Raw genomic sequence first — 22,567 nt, 5'->3', positions numbered from 1 at the left:
GACAGCAAAAGATAAACGGGTCTTCATCTGTCCACCAACATGTAGATGACTAATTTGTACTCGATTGCACAACAAATAGAAAACAAATTATTGCTCAAATATGCCCAGTGACTCCCGCATCCAAAAAAACGTTTTTAAGTAAAGTTGTTCTTATGAAGCATATTGTGTAGCTATAAAATGGAGAGCTCGCCGAGTGTGGGTCCCGGGTTTTCGACCAATCAGCTTCATCCAACGAGGGGCGTTTTAACAATCATCCCCTCGAAGCGAGCCAAACATAGACGTAGCCTCGGTAGGGCTGAACTATGAGGACATAAGATACCAATCAATTTAACAATAGGAAAGGATCGGAAGGCATTTTGTAATTTTTGGTAATTTATCTTAGTTAATAGTCTGTTGCTACCGATTGGATAGACGGGAGAACCCTAAAACCCGTTCGAATAGTTTAATTCTCAGATGAATGAAAAAGTGTTCAAAGCACACCAGAGGCAGTCACAAGTCTTGAAAGGGAGGGTTCACTGACTGACCATCACAGTAGAAGTGTTAAAAATATGAAATGTTGACATTACCAGGAGGACATTTTGACAGTGAACAATGTTCAAACCAAACCTATACATCCCTGTATTGTATTTCCTGAAAACCAACACATTTCCTTTCACAGTTACAGTATAAACTACCCGTGAATGTCATGTAAGTTATCAACGAATCCTGCTTTATATGAACCCTACCCATGTCCAGCTTCAGATGCACAAGAAACTGTTCTTTTATTTCCTTATAATCATAAAGCACACATTTTTAGTAATTGAAGAAGCATAGAAATGTGGCAAATCACTCGCTTCATTTTTTTTACCTACACTCAGATAACCCTGACAAGGAATGTTGTATTTACTGTAAATGGGCTCATCCATGTGACCAATCAAGAGGACTTCATTGTGCACTGGACTTTAATCCCTGTTGACGATGCACTAACCGCTTAACATTTGTTCTAGGCTTTTTTCACGCCACGTTGGAGCACACAAACCATTTTATCTCAAGGTGAGCAGGACACTCAAAAATGACTGGCTGTTCCGGGCCAACCAGCAGGTTCAACGTGAACATTCCTTTCTGCACAACGTAATTGCTGTAATGAGGCCTTCCCCTCTGCCTGAACACAATACATAACTCACCGTCTAATCTAGTTTAATCCTGCAAACACCAGGCAACTAAGTGGGCAACAAGGTGTCCCGTTCATGCAAGTCCCAGGTAAAACAAGCAGGTTTACATTTTCGAAAGATCATCTTAGATTTACAAACCTCATCCACCCCACCAAACAATAAAAGGCTTTATATATATATAAATATATATATAATATATATAGCTATACTGTACACGCCTGTTCTGTTCCAGGTTTGGATGTAGTCCTAGCCATAGACTGTCAACCTACAGCTGTCTTTATTTTTGTCAGAACCAACAGTATAGAAGTCACCTTAGCCAGAAATGCAAGGTGTCAGGTGATCTATTTCATCATTGGTGATCTGCTTGGTCCCAAGGCCAGCCCAACTACAATTGGTCTCATCGTATGAGTCTCTTGGTGTCTTCCCTATGGACCTCAGCTACAGAACAACAATGAAAGAGGCTGACGATGCCCGATTTTGCCCACTGTCTGAGGTCAATGGGTGGTGAGTCAGTCAGTCAATCAGCCAGTCAGTCAATCAATCAATCAATCGATGCTCAGATGTAGTTTTTTTGTTTTGTTTTTACCCTTCAATGTTTAAGATTACAATGATTCTTATCAAATACATAAGCAAAAAAACATTTGGTATTTAATGCGTTTCTTTCAGTCTCCCTAAAATGTTTACACAGAACTAGTGACACCCTTACTCGCGACGAGGTAAATACAGTACATTATAAAATAAAAAAAACATTACAAAAAAATCAAAAGCATTTTGTCCGTCTTCCAGGATAAAATCGGGTCAAACTTACCACTGACTTCAGACAGCATCCTAGTGAAACAACTGACTAACAGTTTTTTGTACATATATATATTTACACACGTTTGGTGAGGGTAGAACAGCGGTATGAAAGCACTAACATAGAGTTCTGTCCTTCTGAGGAGAAAAACCTGGGCGACGTGCCCAGGGACTAGAGCTAGTCTAGAGTAATTATGTCATCGTCGTCGTCCTCAGCTGATTGGTCCACGCGTTGGCGTTTGACGGAGGCTTCGCCGGTCTCCGCGTCCTGCAGCTTCCTCTTGCGGATGCTGCCGCCCGTCTCCGCGGTGACATCCATGGAGCTGGAGGAAGGCTCCTCCTCATCGGAGTCCATGATAAGGACGTCGTCGTCGTCATCCGCCGCCGCCGGGGTTGCTGGGAAGGAGACAGGAAACCACATCATCCTGGCCTTACAGACAAGACAAGCATCTACAGCAGACACAAAAGTCGTGTCCAGATACTCCCTTGCGTGGTTAGCCCATTGGTGTAGTGTGATATGAACATGTAGTGTGTGTGTGTGTGTGTGCATGCTGCTCACCTTTTGAAGAAGTGGACGGCTGTGCTGAATCTTTGTTGCCATTGGCGATGTTGTTGCCCTCCTCCTGTGTGTTGGCTGGAGTTGGGGCCTTGTCAGGGGCGTCCCCCACCACCTCAAACTCCACATCCTTCTCCAGGTCCTCGCTGGAAAACACACACACATACACACGATGATGAGGTGAGATGACAACTTAATCGAAAAAGCTACATGATATTAATGCCAGTTGATCACATAACAGACAGAAAGGAATACAGATAGAAACAACAAAAACCTAATCAAAGAAGAAGAGAGAGAGGCCGTACCAGTGAAGCACGTTCACCAGTAGAGTGTAGTCCTGAAGGAAGTCATCTACTTGAAGACGGCTCCCGTTACGAATCCCGAAATCGGACAGATATTTGCTGTTGTTGCCTGAAAACACACCAATGAATGCGAATGACATCACAGTGGGCCGTATCTTAGAAAATAATATTTTCAAGTTAAAAGCTTGATACAAATACTAATAATACAAAACAAATACATTGTCTCACCACAAGCGCCCCCTGGTGTTCTGATTGGGAAAATGCTGTGATATCGAATGCAGTGTATATGGGACATATTCAGGTTATGAGGTTAGGGTACCTTCAGTCTCTCCCTCCTCGGAGGAGATCAGGATGGTGCCTTTCCCATCTTCTATCTGGACGTCTGGGGCCACCATGCCAAACTTCTCCTTCAAAATCTACAACACACAAGACTGGTCAGAGCAACACACGCAAAAACACGTGCAGACGCACCATAGATAACTAGTCAAGCTGGTCTCACCCATGTCTTGTGGGCCTCACCTTGTCCTGAAGGCTGAGTACAAAGGTTTTGTGGACGTTGAGTTTGACGGTGACCTCGGGTTTGCTGGCACACACGTAACAGTTAGCGCTGGGCGGGTCAAGCGCACATGGAACCAACAGCTTCTTCCTGGGGTTGGGCTGCTTGTTCAGAAATATCTAGAAAAAGTTGACAAAATGTGGACCGGTTATGAGCGACCTGGTCAGACAGGGAAAAGGTTAAAGGTCAGACTTGACCAGTTGAGTAAGTATCCTGACCACTCAATGATTCATGACCTGGGTCCAGTTCCACATGAGGTATGGAATGACAGAATGACAATGTGGAGAGTACAACAACAAACACCAGACATCTGAGCAGGACAACCTACATCTGGAAGACACAACATTGTCTTTCAAGAAAAAAATAATATGTCGTCTTAAGTCTCCAACATTTTATAAACAGAGGTGTCAAGTAACGAAGTACAAATACTTTGTTACCTTACTCAAGTAGAAATTGTGGGTATCTATCTATACTTTACTGAAGTAATTATTTTTCAGACGACTTTCTACTTCTACTCCTTACATTTTCACGCAATTATCTATACTTTCTACTCCTTACATTGTAAAAATAGCCTGGTTACTCCAATTTCAGCTTGGCTTGTTTTCATTCCGGCTTGTCATCGTAAAAAAAAAAAAAAAAAACACACACCAAAACATAACCTATCCAGATAAATCGCGCCATCCGGATAGAGTGAATTTGATTGTGGTTGGATGAGAAGTATAATACCATTCCGACACCCTATTGGTTTGTACGCAAACCATCGTTCCTACCCATGACGCAAATCACGTCACACTCCAGCAAGGAAATAGCAGACGTATGTAGCCTAAGATGTCCGTGGCAGGGAGTCAAGAGTACTCCAGCAAGATGTCCCAACCAAGCACCAGCGAGGAGGTTGGTAGCCAGGAAGACCAGACAACCCTTCTACATCCCTGGCTGTACCTGGAAGAATGTTTTTAATTGGTTGGATGAAAAAACAACTCTCGAATGCGCTGCAAGCTCTGCGTACCCAAGTACCACAGCTAATGGCTTTCAAAAACTCGCCGTCTAATTTGAACAAAGGCTATTAGCATGCCTCTGAAGTTTGACTTTTTGCACCATTACAATACTTTTAGGCAACTAGTCATCATATATTTTGCTCCATGAAACACATGTTAATGTTAAGTAGTACACATGGTTCTTTAATGTATTTGCACAGTACTAAAACGCACTCATTTTCAATGGGCATAAACAGGTGCAGCCCAATTATTTCAACATTAACATTTCAACATTATACTATAATGTTATAGTCATTATGGCCTTTTTTTTTGGTGCGGCCTAAGCTTGTCCTTAATGGCTTTTTTTCCCCCTTGCATTAGTTTACTTTTATACTTTAAGTAGTTTTGCATTTATACTTTTACTTGAGTAAAAAGCTTGAGTTGATACTTCAACTTTTACAAAAGTATTTTTAAACCCTAGTATCTATACTTCTACTTGAGTAATGAATGTGAATACTTTTGACACCTCTGTTTATAAAACATACACCCATGAAGCATACAATTCAAAAATAAATCTGTAAAATAACTTCATGAACAGATAGGAGGAAACCATCAGAACTATAATAATAAAACCACCTCTGTTTGGAGAGGAAGTCAAGGAAACAAGGAGGGGAAGTGACATAGGAAAAAGGAAGCAGGGACAGGAAACTAGGAACTCACTGTGCGACACTGCTCCACCTCCCCAGACAGGATCTTGAGGGACTCGAGCACGATAAGGCCGGCGATGACGGCATTGGTAGTGGCGATGGCAGGGATGATGTTGCCAGCCATAGCTGCAAGAAGCAAGACGTCACCGTGACAACAATGCTCTCTGACTGCAAGAAGTTTCCCTCTGGGACACTGCAGGTAAATCGACTGACAGCAGCAGGCTTAAGCCACGCAACAAGTTACAACTACTGCAAAAAATATGATCTCATCGGTATACGAACTGGGTTAGATTAGCTTTTCATGCTTGCACTACTAACTTCGTATTTCCGTTGCGTCCCAGAAATGAAATAGAACACACTTGAACTATGATCCAGAACCCCAAGTTTAAGTGCAAAATAACTATGGTAACCACGGTAACCGCATGTTGCTGTCACTCACACTTGACGTCAAAGTGGCTCTTCATGTTCATGCTGAACACGTGCATGCGCAGGTTGGCTGCCGAGGTAACAAAATCCATGGCTGGGGCGTCGTCCTGGTAACAGGAGGGGAAAGAGTTCAGGCAAAGTCACAAGGGCCTCTTTCAGGCACCCTAAAAGGGTGGACATATGTTCACCAAAGTGTGTTAGATAAGAGGCTCCTTCAAAGGAAGGAAAGAAGCATGCTGGTGTGCAGTATTGAAGCAGGCCCCTGTGTCCTTGTCACCTTGTCCCAGACCAGCTCTGCTCCATCTCCCTGGTTGGCCAGCTGGGTGCGCAGGGTCTCCACGCTGCGGGAGAAGAGCTGGGAGTAGCCCTTCACCCCCAGCACCTTCTGGTCCTTCAGGCCAGCCCCAGACACCTCCTCCTCGGGGCTCACTGACACACACACACGGGCAGGAGGGTGGAGAACACACACACACAGGCAGGAGGGTGGACACACACACACAGACAAAACAGAGAGGAAAAGGAAAACACCTTCAATATGGGAAAAGACTACAAACTGACATTGGTCCTGGGTATAATGATTCCAACCAGTATTATCACTCCTACTATTACAACATCCACAACTGTAGCATAGTAGATCTCAGAGACAGCAGACCAGTCTCACCTAGCTTCTGCAGCTCGTGCCATTCCAGAGGCAGAGGGGCCTTCCTCTTCTTCCATAGCTTGTCCATGGTCAGCAGGTACATGATGTCATCCTTGAAGAGCTGCAGCACAAGGCATCATAGTCATGTAGCCAATAGCAAGCCTGGCCACTTCTACAACCGTCACATAATTCAAGCTCCTTCAACAAATTGCTAAGCTGTTCTAGGACAACAACAACAAAAAATCCTCATTATGAGCTGAACCAGAGCAGTGTGTGTACACATGAAACAGGGTTCCGCTAAACAAGAATTCTTCAGCCTTGGACTTGACTTCCTGTCTCACTGGAACAGACTCTTACTGTCTCACTGGAGTATAATCTTCTTAGCTCCATATCTCCAGAGGTCACACCTGCAGCAGCTGCCTACCTTGTTGAAGATCTTGACGGGGTCATAGCCGGTGGAGCGGGCCCAGTCCTTGGTGGAGACACGCTTGATGTCCCCGTCCTGGTCCGAGGCTGTGGCTCGGGCTGCCGTCTCCTCTGGCTTCCCTGGGGCGCGCAAGGAGTGTTATTACACGCTTGTTGACATGCAACAAGTGTTAATACACGCTAGCTACCAGGCAGAGTGTTATTACACGCTAGCTACCAGGCAGGGAGTGTTATTACACGCTAGCTACCAGGCAGGGAGTGTTATTACACACTAGTTATCAGGCAGGGAGTGTTATTACACGCTAGCTACCAGGCAGGGAGTGTTATTACACGCTAGCTACCAGGTAGGGAGTGTTATTACACGCGAGTCACTAGGCGTCAGTTTTGAGCATCATAGTTGTACTCACATGTAGCCTCCGGATCGGCGGTGTCAGGTGAGACTTCCTGGTCTGCATCCTCCTCTCCAAACAACTGACTGATAGACACATAACATAGAACAGATTATCATACAGGCTTGTCTGACATGATGGTCACTACCTTCGCATTAAAAAGAATTCCGTGTGTTCACGGCAACAGCGACTACCACTAGAGGGCGTCATAATAGAGAGCGGCTACTCACTTGAAGAGGTACTTGGCCCACACAATACAGTGGATGGGCTCTGAGGGGGTGTTACGGATAGTGCATCCTGGGAAGGTTTTCTGTGTGGGCTTAGGCTGGCACTCGTAGCACTCTGTAAGACCCTGAGAGAGAAAAAGAAGAGAGAGCGATGGGAAACAGAAGAAATATGAGTGGTACAATGGAGAACGACTTCAGATTTCATCAGTGGCTAAATTAACAAATGGCTAATTGATCAAGCGGCAAACACAGGAGTGATATAAATCTGCTCGATAGCCACCAAGAGTAGAATGTGACCTTAAACAGATCTAATTCAGATATTTTCTGTAGGCAGCGTCTTCGTACCTTCTTGATGACAGTCACCTGGCCCAGGTAACCGGCTGTGCCACTCTCAATCAGCGGAATGTCCGCAGCCAGACACATCCGGTTGACATGGTTACGGGCCGCTGCAGGAAGAGATGGAGGACACACAAAAAAAATTCTGAAGAAGAAGAACAGTCTGCTGTGTGTGTGAGAGTACAGTGCCCTCCAAAAGTATTGGAACAGTGAGGCGAATTCCTTTATTTTTGCTGTAGACTGAAAACATTTGGGCTTGACATCAAATAATGAACGTGAGACCAGAGATCAACGTTTCAGCTTTTATTTCCAGGTATTTACATCAGGATCTGATGCACAACTAAGAAAATATCACATTTTGTTTGAATCCACCCATTTGTCATGTGAGCAAAAGTATTGGAACAGATATACTTAAAACATATTTAAGTGAATAAGACTTAATATTTAGTTGCAAATCCTTTGCTTTCAATAACTGCAGCAAGTCTGTGACCCATTGACGTCACCAAACTTTTGCATTCTTCCTTTTTGATGCTTTCCCAGGCTTTCACTGCAGCCTCTTTCAGTTGTTGTTTGTTTTGTGGGGTTCCTCCCTTCAGTCTCCTCTTAAGCAGGTAAAATGCATGCTCTATAGGGTTTGTCTGGAGTCTGAAGAAGTCTGGAGATTGACTTGGCCAGTCTAATACCTTCCATTTCTTGCCCCTGATGAATTCCTTTGTTGTTTTGGCAGTGTGTTTTGGGTCGTTATCTTGCTGCATGATGAAGGTTCTGCCAATCAGTTTGGTTGCATCTTTCCTTAAATTGGCAGACAAAATGTTTCTGTAGACTTCCGAGGTCATTTTGCTGCTGCCATCATGTGTTACATCCTCAATGAAGATTAATGAGCCCGTCCCAGAAGAAGCCATGCAAGCCCAAGCCATGACATTACCTCCACCGTGTTTCACAGATGAGCTTGTGTGTTTGGGATCATGAGCAGTTCCTTTCTTTCTCCAAACTTTAGCCTTTCCATCACTTTGGTAAAAGTTAATCTTTGTCTCATCAGTCCATAAAACTTTGTCCCAGAATTTTTGAGGTTCATCTCTGTACTTTTTGGCAAATTCCAGCCTGGCCTTCCTATTCTTCTTGCTAATGAGTGGTTTGCATCTTCTGGTGTAGCCCTTGTACTTTTGTTCATGAAGTCTTCTGCGAACAGTAGATAGTGATACCTTCACTCCTGCCATCTGGAGGTTGTTGCTGATCTCACTAACAGTTGTTTTAGGGTCTTTCTTTACAGCTCTCACAATGTTTCTGTCATCAACTGCTGATGTTTTCCTTGGTCTACCTGTTCGACGTCTGTTACTTAGTACACCAGTAGTTTTCTTCTTCTTCAGGACATTCCAAATGGTTGTACTGGCTATGGCCAATGTTTCTGCAATGGCTCTGATTGATTTTCCATCTTCTCTAAGACTCACAATTGCTTGTTTTTCACCCAAAGACAGCGCTCTGGTTTTCATGTTGTTTTCACCTCTGAATACAGTCTGCATAGACAAAACCTATCTTACCCAATCTGAACCTGAGTGTAGACATTCAGTGGTATTTATTGATTGAATAATGTATGTAATAGGACACACCTGGGCAACAAAACACACCTGTCAGTCACATGTTCCAATACTTTTGCTCACGTGACAAATGGGTGGGTTCGAACAAAAAGGTGATATTTTCTAATTTGTGCATCAGATCCTGATGTAAATACCTGGAAATAAAAGCTGAAACGTTGATCTCTGGTTTCACATTCATCGTTTGATGTCAAGCCCAAATGTTTTCAGTCTACAGCAAAAATAAAGGAATTGGCCTCACTGTTCCAATACTTTTGGAGGGCACTGTATGTGTGTATGTGTGGTGGGTGGGTGGGGTTAAGTGATATAAGACTATACCTCGATTGTCCAAGGCATTCATGACGAGTATGAAGTTCCGGAAGAATTCCACATTGTAGTCAGGGCTACACAGTCCACAGAGACACCATTAACACAATCAGGACATAGAGAAGTCCCACCAAATAACACACTTAAACAAGCCTTGGAAATTAACATTGAGAAATGGCGTGTCAAAAAGAATATGTATCAACCAGACAACTAATACTAATATTTTGTTTTTGTTTCAGACAATAGTGCACTAAATATTTATGGCTGTGTGTGTTCTCACTTCATGATGCTGTCATGGTAGGCTGTGATGTTGGCTGTGGGGCAGAACTGAAGTACACTCTCTTTGGCCACCTGCAGGAGAGACACAGACACCAGAAATTAGAACCTAAATATTTCAATCATTCACGAGAAAGAAGGTGAAGGGAATTTTGAAATCCATGGTGATCCGTAATTTTGCTAGAGTGCTGTAACAGGTGTCAACGTTCTGGAATAGGAAAACCTCTTAGGAGAATTTGTATAATGAGTGATTTGGTTGTTTTGTAAATGTTATGTATTTACAACACTAAACTGATATTTTCATAACCAACCTGCGCTTTAGACTTCCCCACATGCTTCTTCTGGAACAGGAACTGTCGGTTGAGGTTGCTGACATCAATAGTATCCAGGTCGATCTAAAGAATCACACAAGTGTTATACACTTTATTAGGCACACGATTAGCAAAACCGCGACAACTAGTCTGCTTGGATTGAAACAAATTGATTGATTGAAATCCATGTGACAATTACAAAGATGCTCTGGAAAAGACATGGGAGACAATGGGAACCTGCACATGAAGTAGTCTTCAAATATCTGTGCTACCGTTACTGTTAGCTAGCATAACTTAGATCCTCTGCACCATCAGTCCTGTAAGATCACAACACTAAAGACTTGCTCTGTCTTGTCTGGTTAAGACTCTTAATGGCTTTCCTAGACACTTAACCTTTGGGAGATAGTTTGCTGGCAGGCGACAAATCTAGCTAGTGTCCAAAATATGGCGCGTACTTGAAACATCCAAAAGTGATTTAAACTAGCTACCGTACAAGATTACCATATCTATCATTGACTACGCATTTATTATTTAAAATATGTCTTGGGCCACGGGTGAAACTCGATTTTGGACTAATCTGTAGTGAATCAGTTAAACCAGCTAGTTGGTAACTGAAAAATAAACATTGGAGGACCACTTGCTATCTGGCTAGCTAGTGGGTACTATCGTTTCATCTAACCAGCCCGCCCCGAGCGGCGCCGGGATGAAAATGTTTCAAAACCAAGCTAGTAACCCGGTACTTAAACGTGAATACACCATAACCCAGAACCAACAACAGCCAACTTGTTCATATATCCAAAAGGAATGATAAGCATGCAAGACTATGTTTAATTTTAAAGGCGCTAATCACCTCTAGCCATGAGGTCCAATAGACAAATGCTGTTAAAATAAATGTACCTAACGTTACGTCGAGAACGCTAGCTAGCTAGTTAACTAGCACGCTGGGCCCTGCTGTGCACAAAGACCCAGAAGTGTCCTCCCCCTTCAACTTACCACTTCTATATTTTTGAAGCCGGTAAGGACGAGGTTTTTCAAGAGCTCACATCCAATTCCTCCGGCTCCGACCACAAGCACCCGACACGCGGATACGGAGTCAGCGAGCTCTTTTTGGAGAGACCCCACCAGATGTACCATTGTTGATCGTCTCAAGACGGAATGAACGCTATGTAGAGAGGATATTCGCTAACCAGCTAGCTGCTAGCTAGTTTTCTAACAAAACCAAAGAGAGAATGGCAAAGATCCAGCACGGTCCCTGTAGCACCGTCTGCTGGAGAAGAGACGAAGTGGGTTCAGTTGTCCCAATTTACTTGATCAGAAGCGGAAGAAAAAGACGCATATTAAAAACGCAAACACAGGATAAATTATAGAAAAGTCATTTATTGAGTAGATTAACACAGTTAAACCGAGCATGGAGAGGAGTGTGATTATATAATTTGGAGAAGCTTTTTTTCATTGTTCAGAACAGATAATTCGACAGTCTAGGGTCTCTCCTCAGTTTTTCGTCCAGAGCCAGGTACTTCTGGGGGGCTTTGTCCTTATGCCTGGAATGCAACCAACGCACGGGTTAATTGATATTCACACACAAAACCACTCAGGATCCACTTCCATTCGCTCAGCCCCTCGTTTTCACCTGCTGAGTCTGAGTTTGAGGATGTGTATCCTGAACATGGCGTCGGAGCAGTAGGCCAGGTACTCATCCTCGTCCTCCTTGGTCATGCTCAGCTGGTTCTTCTGGTACCACAGCTGTTTCTGCTGCAGCTCCTGGGTCTCCTTCAAGCAAAAAAATAAAACCACAAGCAATCATTTTTTTACTGTTCTATGTGGTATTGTATTCCTTACTATAGTCTACTCTTGTATTCTATCCCCTACTGTACAGGTGTATACCCTCTCGAAGCGGGCCTGTATGAGGTTGGCCATGTCAATGAGGCGCTGCTTGAGGTCAGCCAGACAGTTGTTCCTCAGCAGCACGGCAGTGTGCTTGGTCAGCTTGTCAGGGTCGCCCAGCTGAGCCAGGAACGGAGCCAAGCAGTCCAGCTCCTTCTCCTCCCTCCGTAAGCGTTCCTCCTGGGCTGTTCGCTCCTGGAACCAGGGGGGAGTGAATTTAGGCTTGGAGGGGGGGGGGGTACACGACAGAACTATCCTCATAGTGTCGTCATCGCTAAACTCTCTCTAACTCTATCAGCACAAGCTATTTGGTCTTAGGGAAAAGTGTTGTGACGTGCTAGTGTTACATATGTAATCATGCAGAGAAAGTCTGATGGCCCGGATGGCAGGTCAGTCATCAGTAACTCCATGTCACATCCCCTCTCTTTCAGAGAGCGGTGTGGCGGTGCTGGACTCACCAGCTCTTCCCGATGGCAGCGTGCTTTCTCGTTCCTGGCTGTGTTATAGATGGAGATGTTCAGCTCAATGCTGCTTTCCTCCTGCTGTCTCAGCTGGAGGATGGCTCTCATCTGAAACCACACACGCACACACGTGCAAACACGCGCACATATCCACACACCTGCACACTTTGATGCCTTTAGGGATCTCGATACTGCTGTGTATCGACGGACACACACACGGTACCTCTTTCTCCGAGTCCTTGATTCTCTTGGCCACTTTAATCTCCTCCTTCATCATGTGCATCAACGTCACATAAAGGAACACGTTCTTACTGGGCTTCTCAAAGGGATCCACCTGGACACACACACACAGAAAACAGGAGTTCAACAGAGCAAATGTAGTTTGGCGTGGGTCATTTAGCACATGCTGACTTGTCAAACTGCGGTTCACTGGGTGCTTCAGTGGCGAAGTGTCCACACAGGTGTTTAAAACATCCTCCTTTTATGTTTCTTGGTTTAAGGTAGAAGATGTAGATTGCACATTTGGTGTACCGCTGCTGACTGATGATGGGTGAGTGTAGCCTAACCCTAACTCAAGTGGGGTGGTCTGGGCCACACCTGGAAGGAGGAGGCCATCTCGGGGGTGAAGGACTGGGGCTTGTTGGAGTCTCCAGAGTCCCTGGGCTTGGTGAAGTTCCTCCAGGCGGGGATGATTCTGTCGTCCTCCCGGTGGTACGTCACCTGGATCCGGTCCTCTGACACCAGGAACACTCGCTCTGCCACGTCCTCACTGGCCGGCTTCGACAGGTCCCGATGGAACTTCTCTAATACCTTCTACTCACTCACACACACACACAAACACACACACAACAAACATACACACAGTCAGTGATCTATTTACGCTGATGTATCTTAAATCATGATCCCTTGTTTAAACGAGGATGATGCCAAGGGTTCAGCTGATCAACATCAGCTAATACCATGTGTCGTTCATGGTGGTGTCACTATGAGCAGGATGCACTATCCGAGCACACACTGCACAGGAGCCATCTTGCCTTGAGGGGTCTGTGTCCCAGGTCCGGAGCATCTCTGGGGCCGAACACCTTGGCCCTCCTGTCAAAGACCACATGACGGTAGTAGAGGAAGTCTGGGCGGTCTTGGAAGCTCTCTTTCATCTCCAGGGGCGTCTCCACAATCTGGGCAAGGCCGTCTGCCCGCGCGTGGCTGTAGAAGTCCATCTGACGCTCCGTCTCAGGGGTCATGGTGATGTACCTGTGGGCTAAGCCGGCACACGAAACAAACATTATGTCAAACAAATACAGTGAACAACCTTTATGATGAATCACACTTCCCTGACTAGACTTATGGTTTAGGGTGTGCTAATGAGTGAAGCGCATTTGGACGGTGGATTGCGAAATCCGTTGGGACAGTAATTTGCAGGAATGTTTAAGTCCATTAGATGGACAGGTGAGTGGTGAGAGTTACATTTCAAGGCGTAGCTGCGTCCAGGTGTGAACTTCTCTTTGGTGACATTGCTCTTCTTCTCCAGCTCACGCTCTTCCAGGTGGTCGTGTCTGTGCTGAAACCACTCCCTCACTATCTCAGGTTTGGAGCCTTCCCACAAACAAACACACACACATACAAATAAGCATATACAAATGCACAGACACACACACAACGCCCCAACTCTAACCCAGACCTCATCCCACTGTTGACCAATCCTAACTCAGGCCCCATCCTACTGTTGACCAATCCTAACCCAGGCTTGTCCCACTGGTGACCCACTCACAGTCCAGGTCTGTGTAGGTGGTGAGGCGGGTGACCAGCCCATTTGGGAGGAGGTAGTGGGCAAACTTCTCCAGCTTGGCCTTCCGGAACTTGAGCACCTTCAAGCCTCCAGGACAGCGAGTCTCCATGTCTGGACATCCATTCAGAGGTCAGCCAGGGCAGAACCAGGAACCATGGGACAGAGATAGAGAGGCAAATGATGGCACGAGAGAGAAAGGGGTATAAATAAAGAGAGAACTTATGTGTGGAGAGAATGAAATATAGGAGGGGGGCATGGAGAGAGAAAGAAAGACGAATGGAGGGAAAATAATGGGAGGATGGAGAGAGACACGGGGGGGGGAGAAAGAGAGAGAAAGTGGGGATGGAGAGCGAGCGGGGTCACCTTGTTCTGAGATGGTGATAGGTTTCACCCAAGATGGAGGCATCTCAAACTGCTTCGGCTCCAGCACTTCATCCTTCAACACAGACGGTAAGAAAACACTGCTTTGATATGTTCATTCCTCTCATCACACTAACAAGCATGCACTTTATCATAGACCTTAATTGTTCTGTCTGACAGTCTTAGACCACTCTTGTTCTGGTAGTAACAAACCGAGTGAGAGAAAAGTGAAGATAAGGAGAGAGAGAGAGCGAGGGTATACACACTAACACTCACTTCATCCTCCTCCTCTAGCTCCAGTTCGTTTCTCATGTCAGGAATGAGGAGCAGAGAATGACCTGTCGAGCCACACAGCAAATACTCCCACCTGATCGCATCTCCCAGGTCGTAGGTCATACCCTGTCCAAAGGCATACACACAGTCATGAACCGGCCTGGCCCCCTTCATAACCCCTACAGACTGAGCATACTTCAACACATCCTCAGACAGCCAAAGCATACTAAACTCAGCCCCACACAGATAGACGAAGTATACTAAACCCTCCCCGAGACAGACAGAGCATACTAACAGCGCAGCCAAAGCGACAGTCCTGCATGTTGACCCAGTAGTTGAGGTGGTTCCAGACGCACTCGATGCCCAGGAAACTGTCGTCGCTGGTGCTGAAACTCTTCCCTGTCAGGGGATCGATGAAGAAGTTCTCTGGGACCTCGCGGCTCCCAGACAGCACCAGAACCCAGCAGTGGACCCGCAAACCCAGCAAGGGGTCAGGTGGAGGTCGCTCTCGCTCCTGGAAAACACACGGATGTGCATGTGATATGGTTCTAACTCAGAACCTGCAATATCATCAAGTTCTACCTCATAACCTGTTTAGTAATATGGATCTACCTCGGAATGTGTGTATGGGATATTGTTCAACCTCTGAATTGGATTAAATAGATAATTTCTACAGTCTGTCATGCATAAGGAAAGCTTGGTTCAGCTGTCCTCATGCATAAAGTTTGCAATGTGGAGATTGCGCTCAAGGTTGTGATTGCATGATGTCCAGAGCCGCGTGCCTCACCTCTTGCAGCCTATCGGCTTCGAGCTGCTTCTTCAGCACGGCGGCCTGGGCTTCTGCCTGGCGACGATCCGCCTGGCTCTGCTCAAAGCCGCTCAGCAGGTCTCTGGGAGGCTTCACAGAGTACTTTTGGGTCTGCTCCTTCTGCTCTGCTGCCTGGCCCTGAACACACACACACACACCCATCTTGTCTATGGTGCAATTTTATACCTCTGCAGGGCCTAGCTGTCTGTCATGGATGTGGTTGTAAATCGGCCGTGCAGAAACAAGGTCTACTGTCCCGGTACGCAGGTATTAGACCTGTCACAGCACTGTTGGTATACTGGACGACATCCTACATTACAAAACACGTTGTTTGTGCATTGGTTGAGTTAGGGCTGTGGTGGTCATTTGAAATCCCTTTCTTTGGAGTTAAATGTCCTTCCTTCGATGTTCTTCCTTTCTTTTCACAACGCCATATGAAACAATCGTTTTGGGTTTTGAATGAAACTCTACCTTCACGGGAGGGGCGAGCAGGGGGCATTCGAGCTTGGTCTGGTTCATCATACACATCTCCTTGACAGCGTAGCCGCTGACACAGTAGGCGTTGTAGCCGGCGCCCAGCAGCAGGCTGCACAACAGCGTGGACGACTCGAAGCAGGTGCCCACCTGGGTCTGAAGCACCCAGGTAGGAGAGTACAGGTGTGCAGGCTGCACAGGCACACGGCACACTGCTGTCACTGCACAGCATGCTACCCTGCATAAACTGTGTGTAAACTGCATACTACAGTACTAATACAATCATTATTGTATTTAGATTTGATTATAAAATAATAATTATAATGTATAGACTATGCTATATTTATTAAGACAGCATATCAATGATACCACAAGTATAATAGAAGTAAAGTGATGCTTTTTTTAATATGATAATTATATAAACAGATACAAATAATCTAAAGACTGTAAACACACTGCTGCTTATTATAATATGATGATAATTAAATACACAATATCGAAAGATAAAATGATCTTGTATGTAATAGAACGTAAACAGACTGCTGCTCCTCACCGGGTCTATGGGAGGGTCCAGTGGCTTCATAGACAGGAAGTCGGAAACGAAGCTGGCACAACCGTCCCAGCTGTACAGCTCAGGGTACGGAATCAAGGTGGCTCGCACAGTGGTGCTCACAAACTTCTGTTGGATCAGGGAGACAAAAGCACAACCAGTGATAGCTGGTCTTCCAAATAGTTTGTGTGTGTGTGTATGTGTGTGGGGAGAAAGTGGGAGTATCTTTGAGATTGTGTGTGTGTGGGGGGGAGCATATCTGGATGTACAGTTGTGTACAGTACCGGGACGCCACACTCGTTGAGTGGGCACAGAAGCAGGGGCTTGCGGTCGGGGTATATGTGGGCATACTGGTAGAGGAAATTGTCAGCCATCGCCAGCAGAAGCTTCTCCTTAGGGCTGTTCTCTTTGTAGGAGATGGGACACTGGGACATGTCCACCTTCTGGATCTGTTCTGGGCTGCCAGATATGAGGAGGGACACTAGTGAGTGTGGATGTGGGCTCAGCACAGATACATTATTGACAGTCTGAGAGGAAAGGTTGAAGGTAAACTATTCCCCACTGGAGGGGGGGGGGGAATGGGAATGTGCTCCTGTGTAAACAAGACACATGCATTCGTTGCATCATGTTCATGTGTAATGTTCAATGTCCTTATTCCCATCATGAAAGTGTGTGTGTGTTTGGTTAAAAGTAACGGGGGTGAACAACGACGTTGACAGACTGTCGAATGTGGCAGAGTTGGTGGACCTGCAGGGAAACGCAGGCAGGAAGGATAAAAGGAACTAAAAAGTATTTATCAGTTAACAAGAATCCAGAACATGATGGGAAGAACACCCAAAACCCACAATCAAACTAACCAGGGAAGAAACGATATACACAAGGACCAAACTAGACACAGGTGAAACTACTACAACAAACAAGCAAACTACATGCAGACACAACCACACACAGTGGCAGGTAAGGACTGAGACACAGACGACACATACAGGGAAGAGACTGCTGCGCAGCCATAGCCGTGACACAAACACGATGTAACTGTAACACCCAATTACACACAATTGTACAAACGTGTAGGAACAACAAATATGTTCAGTTAGAGTACGAACTAAAGCAGGGCCATTGTATATGGGTAATCATTAAATTAAACGTAAACAGCCCTTGTGTTTATTATTCTGCTATGTTGAAAGCGCCACCTGAAGCAACATGACCAGATGCCCTACTTTAACACTCGTGGACAACAACTGTAACAAATGTCAATGCTCTTTGGTAACCTCACATGTAGGGTTTTGTCATCCTGGTTGTGTGTATGCTGCCAAGGGTCTTCTCCAGCTCGTACAGGTCATCTTGCACCTCTTCCAATGTACTCTCCTCCAGCTCTGCTATCACATCCTGATCCTCTTTCTGTGGCTCTTTGTCGGGCAAGATCTCCTCCTCCATCTGGTGAAGAAGAAAATCTATTAATACTGGTAGAACACACCATTATTTATTGTATTCATACAGTGGATGGTACGTACTTTGTATGTACTTTGCTGAATTTACTGTACTGTAGTTGGATTAAAGTTAGACTACAGTAGCCTGGAATTATTGACAGCTTTAGATAGCTACAGCACTGTAGCTGTCTTGCTGTAGTAATACTTAATCTTAGCATATAATAATTATATGATAACATTCTTTGCTAAAGAACGGTAGGAATACTTTTAACAACAATTGTAAACAGTTTAAAAAGACATTAGATAAGCTTTTATTTTGTTATTTGCTAACATAAGCTACCTAGCCAGATTGCTAGTTACCTTACGTGGACGATATTGTTGTCATTGTGTCTCCATAGTAACAGGAGTTGAGTGACGATAGAATTTAGAGAACTCCGATTGGATCAGAAACGGGCTCTGATTTGATACTATTAAAAAAACTTTCAGTATGAATGAAAGTCAAGAAAATCAAACCAAATACTTGCTATGGATTCAATCTTAGTATCTTGCCCGTAACTAACTTATTACAAACATATTACAAACATTACATTATGACTGCGAAAGAATGTCAATAAAAAACACTTTATTGGACATACCTACACATAGTGGTCATCTGTTTGGGACTGTCAGTCATTCACCTTTGAGCCATTGCAAATATGGTGTCGTTCTAAAATCAATAGGGCAATAGGTAGTTTTGTATCAACGTAGATCGTGTGTGTGTAGGTGTGTGTTTGTGTGTGTTGTATTTGTATATGTTCGTTCAATTTCATTTTGAAGGCATATTTAGCTCGAGTTTATGGAGATGTCCAGCCAAAGCTTTGAAAAGGTCGATAAAAAATAACCTCACTTTTTCTTTCTCCATCTTTCACGGTCAAACCCTGCCTCTGCCCCAGACAGCAACAAGTTCAGTCCTCCAGTGACCCAGTGAGAAATACGTAAAAGTTGCGAAAGTCGCGAAGAGACTTTGACAGGAACATCATGGACTTTTCACATTTGTTTTCTTCGCTCTTTCTGGCGTTCATCTTTATATCCCAGCACGCATCTGCATTTTGGCTGTTCAACGTTATCTTTCCTCCCAATGCTAAATCTCGTCAGGCAAGCAATAGCACTCCCCCAGTTATTATAGGTGAGTATGTTTACATGTTTATACATATATTACTTATATATTTACTCGATCATTTTTGTGGAATGGTTCTGTTGGTTTATATGTCCGGAGAAACGTCAACGTGACATTCGGTTGAAGTTCGTCTGATGAGTAGTCTAGCTGTTCTGGAATCGTCGTAGTTTACAGGTGGCTTTGAACATCTGGCACATCTGGCATACCTATATTATACAATACCCTAAACGTAGGCCCTATAGAAAAAATCTAGACACCAAAAAACGTAAATGAAAACGACCTTTTTAAGATAATGGACAATACTACCTGGAAAATGAAATTGTGGTTTCATGAGTTCACAAGACAAACTCAGACCAGGGTCACCTGCAGGGCTGTGGGGTTTGTGGCAGCAGTATTTAGAGGTCAAAGGTTTATGACCTCTGTGATTACCCTATCTCTAAAGTCATGTTCTGGGAACAGTGGAAAAACAAGGTGTAATACACAGTATGGACAAGATGTCCATATTGTTTTGGAAACCCAAGCATTTGGTTTCTTGGGTACAGTAGCCCTGCTACTCATTAAGATGTGTGTAAATACATTATATTTGAAGAAAGCTATAACATGACCAAACTTACCAGTGACATATTCTCACAACCCTCAGTGAGAGATGTAGTGTGTTCAGTATTAAATCTGTAATTTATTCATTCAATTAACATATCCAGTTATCCAAAGACACTTGGCTGTCTCAACCATCCATGCACCCCTTCCTGTCTGTCTGTCTGTCTGTCTGTTTGTTTGTCTGTCTGTTTGCCTCTACTTACACAACGTCTTGTAATGTCTGCCTCTTCTTACACACTGTATGGTAATGTCTGTGCAGTGCCAGGTAACCTGGGAAATCGTCTGGATGCCAAGATTAACAAGCCAACCTTGGTGCACTGGATGTGCTACAAGAAGACGGATGACTTTTTCCCCCTTTGGATAGACCTCAATATGTTCATGCCCATCGGGATAGACTGCTGGATAGACAACATCAGGTGAGGAGGCAGTATGGAACGGCATCCAAGCAGAATAAGTATCAACAGTTTTAACCGAGCCACATAATAAATGGTAATTTATGCTAAATGTGGTTTTATATTTGTTATTTGTGTTTTCCTACTGCAGAATTGTATATAACAAAACAACACGCAGGTCATCCAATGCACCTGGAGTTGAGGTGAGAGTGCCTGGTTTTGGAAAAACATATCCCATTGAGTTCCTGGACACCAACAGACTGGCAGGTATAAAAGCAATCTAAGTACTGATCTGTAAACTGATCTCCACTAACAATGACGAACCATTTATGTTCATGGTTTGATTAACATGCCAGTGTATGCAACCTTTCAGGTTATTTCCACACTATGGTTCAGCACATGGTGAATATGGGATATGTCCGCAATGAGACTGTCCGTGGAGCTCCCTATGACTGGAGGGTGGCTCCAAGTGAGTACTATAAAGATGTTCCCACTTCCCACACACACACACACACACGCACACACACACACACACACACACACACATGAACACTTTTACACCCCACAGAAACACACACCACACATACAGCACATCAAAACATACACATGCTCTCCTGCTCACACGCTCACAAACCTGAGTATGTGCACAGATTTTCCTTCAACTCCTATGTGATTGTCCCTCCTCCTCCACGCCCACCTCTCCCCCCCTCCCTCTCCTCCTTTCCTTAACCCCTCCCCCTCCTCCTCCCCCTTTTCCTCCCCTCAATCCCTCTCCCCTCCTTCTCCTCTCCTTCATCCCTCCCCTTCCTTCTCTTCCCTCCCCCTCCTCCCCCACCCATCCCTCCCTCTCCACCCTTCCTCCACCTCTCTCTCCTTAGATGAGAATGAGGACTACTTTGACCGGCTAAAGGCCCTAGTGGAAGAAATGTATGAGGAGTATCAGCAGCCCATCTACCTGATGGGCCACAGCATGGGCTGCAACTACGTGCTGTACTTTCTCAACCATCAGCCCCAGGCCTGGAAGGACCGCTACATCAAGGCCTTTATCTCCCTGGGGGCCCCCTGGGGCGGAGCTATCAAAACTCTCAGAGTGATGGCCTCAGGTACTGGGCACACAAGGTTAACACTTACCCTACCCCGCAAAGAGTGAGGGCCTAAGGTACCAGGCATGCAGGGGGGGTGGTGGCTAACCTTAACCCTCCACAGTGATGGCATTGGGTACCAGGCAAACAAGGTTAACCCTAACAGTAACATTAACGCTCCACATGGATGGCTTTGGGTATCGGGAATCCCTAAACCTATAATGCTGGCCTTCATCGTAACCCGAATATCCCATTGTCGTAAACAATACATCTATATTTTAGGAGGCTAAATCTTTTAATGGAGCCCTTATTCCTGGTGGGGTTCCAGTTACCTAACAATTCCATATTACTTCAAAAGGTTATTTCGTTTTTCTATTTGATCTTAGTGACCGTCTTAGCGACTCTACTTTGTCTCCGCAGGTGAAAACGACGGCATCCCATTGGTGTCCAACATTAAGATCCGGGAGGAGCAGCGGATGACCACGACCAATTCCTGGATGCTGCCGACTGAGGAAGCGTGGTCTAAGGACCACGTGTTCATCTCTACCCCGACCGTCAACTACACCAACCAAAACTACCAGCGATTCTTCACCGACATCAACTTCGAGGACGGCTGGCACATGTGGGAGGACACCAAGAACTTGACGGCAGGTCTGCCGGCGCCCGGAGTGGAGGTCTACTGCTTCTACGGTGTGGGTCTTCCCACGCCTGTCACCTACATCTATGACGAGGAGTTCCCCAACGCAGACCCCGTGGACTTCCTCTACGATGACGGAGACGATACGGTGGACAGTCGGAGCATGGGCTTGTGCAAGCGCTGGATCAACCAACAGGACAAGCCCGTGCATGTCACTGAGTTCAACGGCATGCCCCATCTGGACATGGTGTTTGATCACAAGGTGCTCAACTTGATCCAGCGGATCCTGGAGGATAGGTGGACAGAGCCCCTGCCAGAGGAGACCAGCAACTTTAACTCCACGGCTGACAGTAGCGACCCTCCCTTATCCCCCCCCACCACCCAGGACTAAACCAAGCAGTGGCCTAGCAGCATTGCCCGGTGTGTTAGGGTGAGGTTAAAGAGTTACATCCTTATCCATTTCAAGAAAAGAGTAGTCATGTCTACTGTCAGAAAAGAACTGATGTCATTGATCAACTCATGACGTAGTATTAAGTGTTATTGGTTGTCAAAAGGTCATGAAATTGTATGCTATAAGATTATTTAAAAAAATGAAAAAACATTGTTTCAGTATGTGTTGTTCTGCAATGTGAGGACGTGATTGTGATATGATTAAAGTGATTGTGTATAAAAAAAACTAAACTCAGACTATATTTACGTTGCTGTGT

At 45.1% G+C, this 22,567-nt stretch overlaps 3 protein-coding genes across 4 annotated transcripts; 1 reads left to right on the top strand and 2 right to left on the bottom strand.

Moving 5' to 3' along the window:
• Nucleotides 1–1,773: 1,773 nt before the first annotated feature.
• Nucleotides 1,774–11,200, bottom strand: uba2 (ubiquitin-like modifier activating enzyme 2). Its single transcript, XM_047034578.1, has 17 exons — nt 10,964–11,200; nt 9,971–10,054; nt 9,664–9,734; nt 9,396–9,460; nt 7,495–7,595; nt 7,153–7,274; nt 6,941–7,008; nt 6,532–6,653; nt 6,129–6,228; nt 5,745–5,896; nt 5,481–5,574; nt 5,055–5,167; nt 3,324–3,479; nt 3,124–3,220; nt 2,808–2,913; nt 2,506–2,648; nt 1,774–2,342 (listed from the first exon to the last, which is right to left on the bottom strand). The coding sequence occupies exons 1-17, from the start codon at nt 11,102–11,104 to the stop codon at nt 2,125–2,127; spliced, it is 1,953 nt and encodes a 650-aa protein (XP_046890534.1). The 5' UTR covers nt 11,105–11,200; the 3' UTR covers nt 1,774–2,124.
• Nucleotides 11,201–11,301: 101 nt separating this feature from the next.
• Nucleotides 11,302–18,003, bottom strand: ccdc135 (coiled-coil domain containing 135). Its single transcript, XM_047033510.1, has 17 exons — nt 17,843–18,003; nt 16,851–17,025; nt 16,570–16,695; nt 16,014–16,208; nt 15,522–15,680; nt 15,030–15,248; nt 14,738–14,860; nt 14,465–14,537; nt 14,084–14,212; nt 13,780–13,908; nt 13,350–13,573; nt 12,913–13,128; nt 12,539–12,649; nt 12,313–12,423; nt 11,855–12,049; nt 11,601–11,740; nt 11,302–11,511 (listed from the first exon to the last, which is right to left on the bottom strand). Exons 1-17 carry the CDS (start codon nt 18,001–18,003, stop codon nt 11,427–11,429), a joined length of 2,571 nt encoding a protein of 856 aa, XP_046889466.1. The 3' UTR covers nt 11,302–11,426.
• lcat (lecithin-cholesterol acyltransferase) lies at nt 17,242–22,536 on the top strand. 2 transcript variants are annotated; one of them, XM_047034579.1, is made up of 8 exons: nt 17,242–17,523; nt 17,884–18,032; nt 18,929–19,161; nt 20,009–20,165; nt 20,293–20,408; nt 20,515–20,610; nt 21,020–21,244; nt 21,644–22,536. In XM_047034579.1, exons 3-8 carry the CDS (start codon nt 19,014–19,016, stop codon nt 22,249–22,251), a joined length of 1,350 nt encoding a protein of 449 aa, XP_046890535.1. In that variant the 5' UTR covers nt 17,242–17,523; nt 17,884–18,032; nt 18,929–19,013; the 3' UTR covers nt 22,252–22,536. The 2 variants fall into 2 exon arrangements, with proteins under 2 accessions (XP_046890535.1, XP_046890536.1); XM_047034580.1 differs by having other exon boundaries at nt 17,884–18,072.
• The last annotated feature ends 31 nt before the right edge of the window (nt 22,537–22,567 follow it).

This window comes from Hypomesus transpacificus, chromosome 14 (assembly GCF_021917145.1).
Source record: "Hypomesus transpacificus isolate Combined female chromosome 14, fHypTra1, whole genome shotgun sequence".
Taxonomy (NCBI): domain Eukaryota; kingdom Metazoa; phylum Chordata; class Actinopteri; order Osmeriformes; family Osmeridae; genus Hypomesus; species Hypomesus transpacificus.
This window is presented reverse-complemented; position numbering and strand designations above follow the sequence as displayed.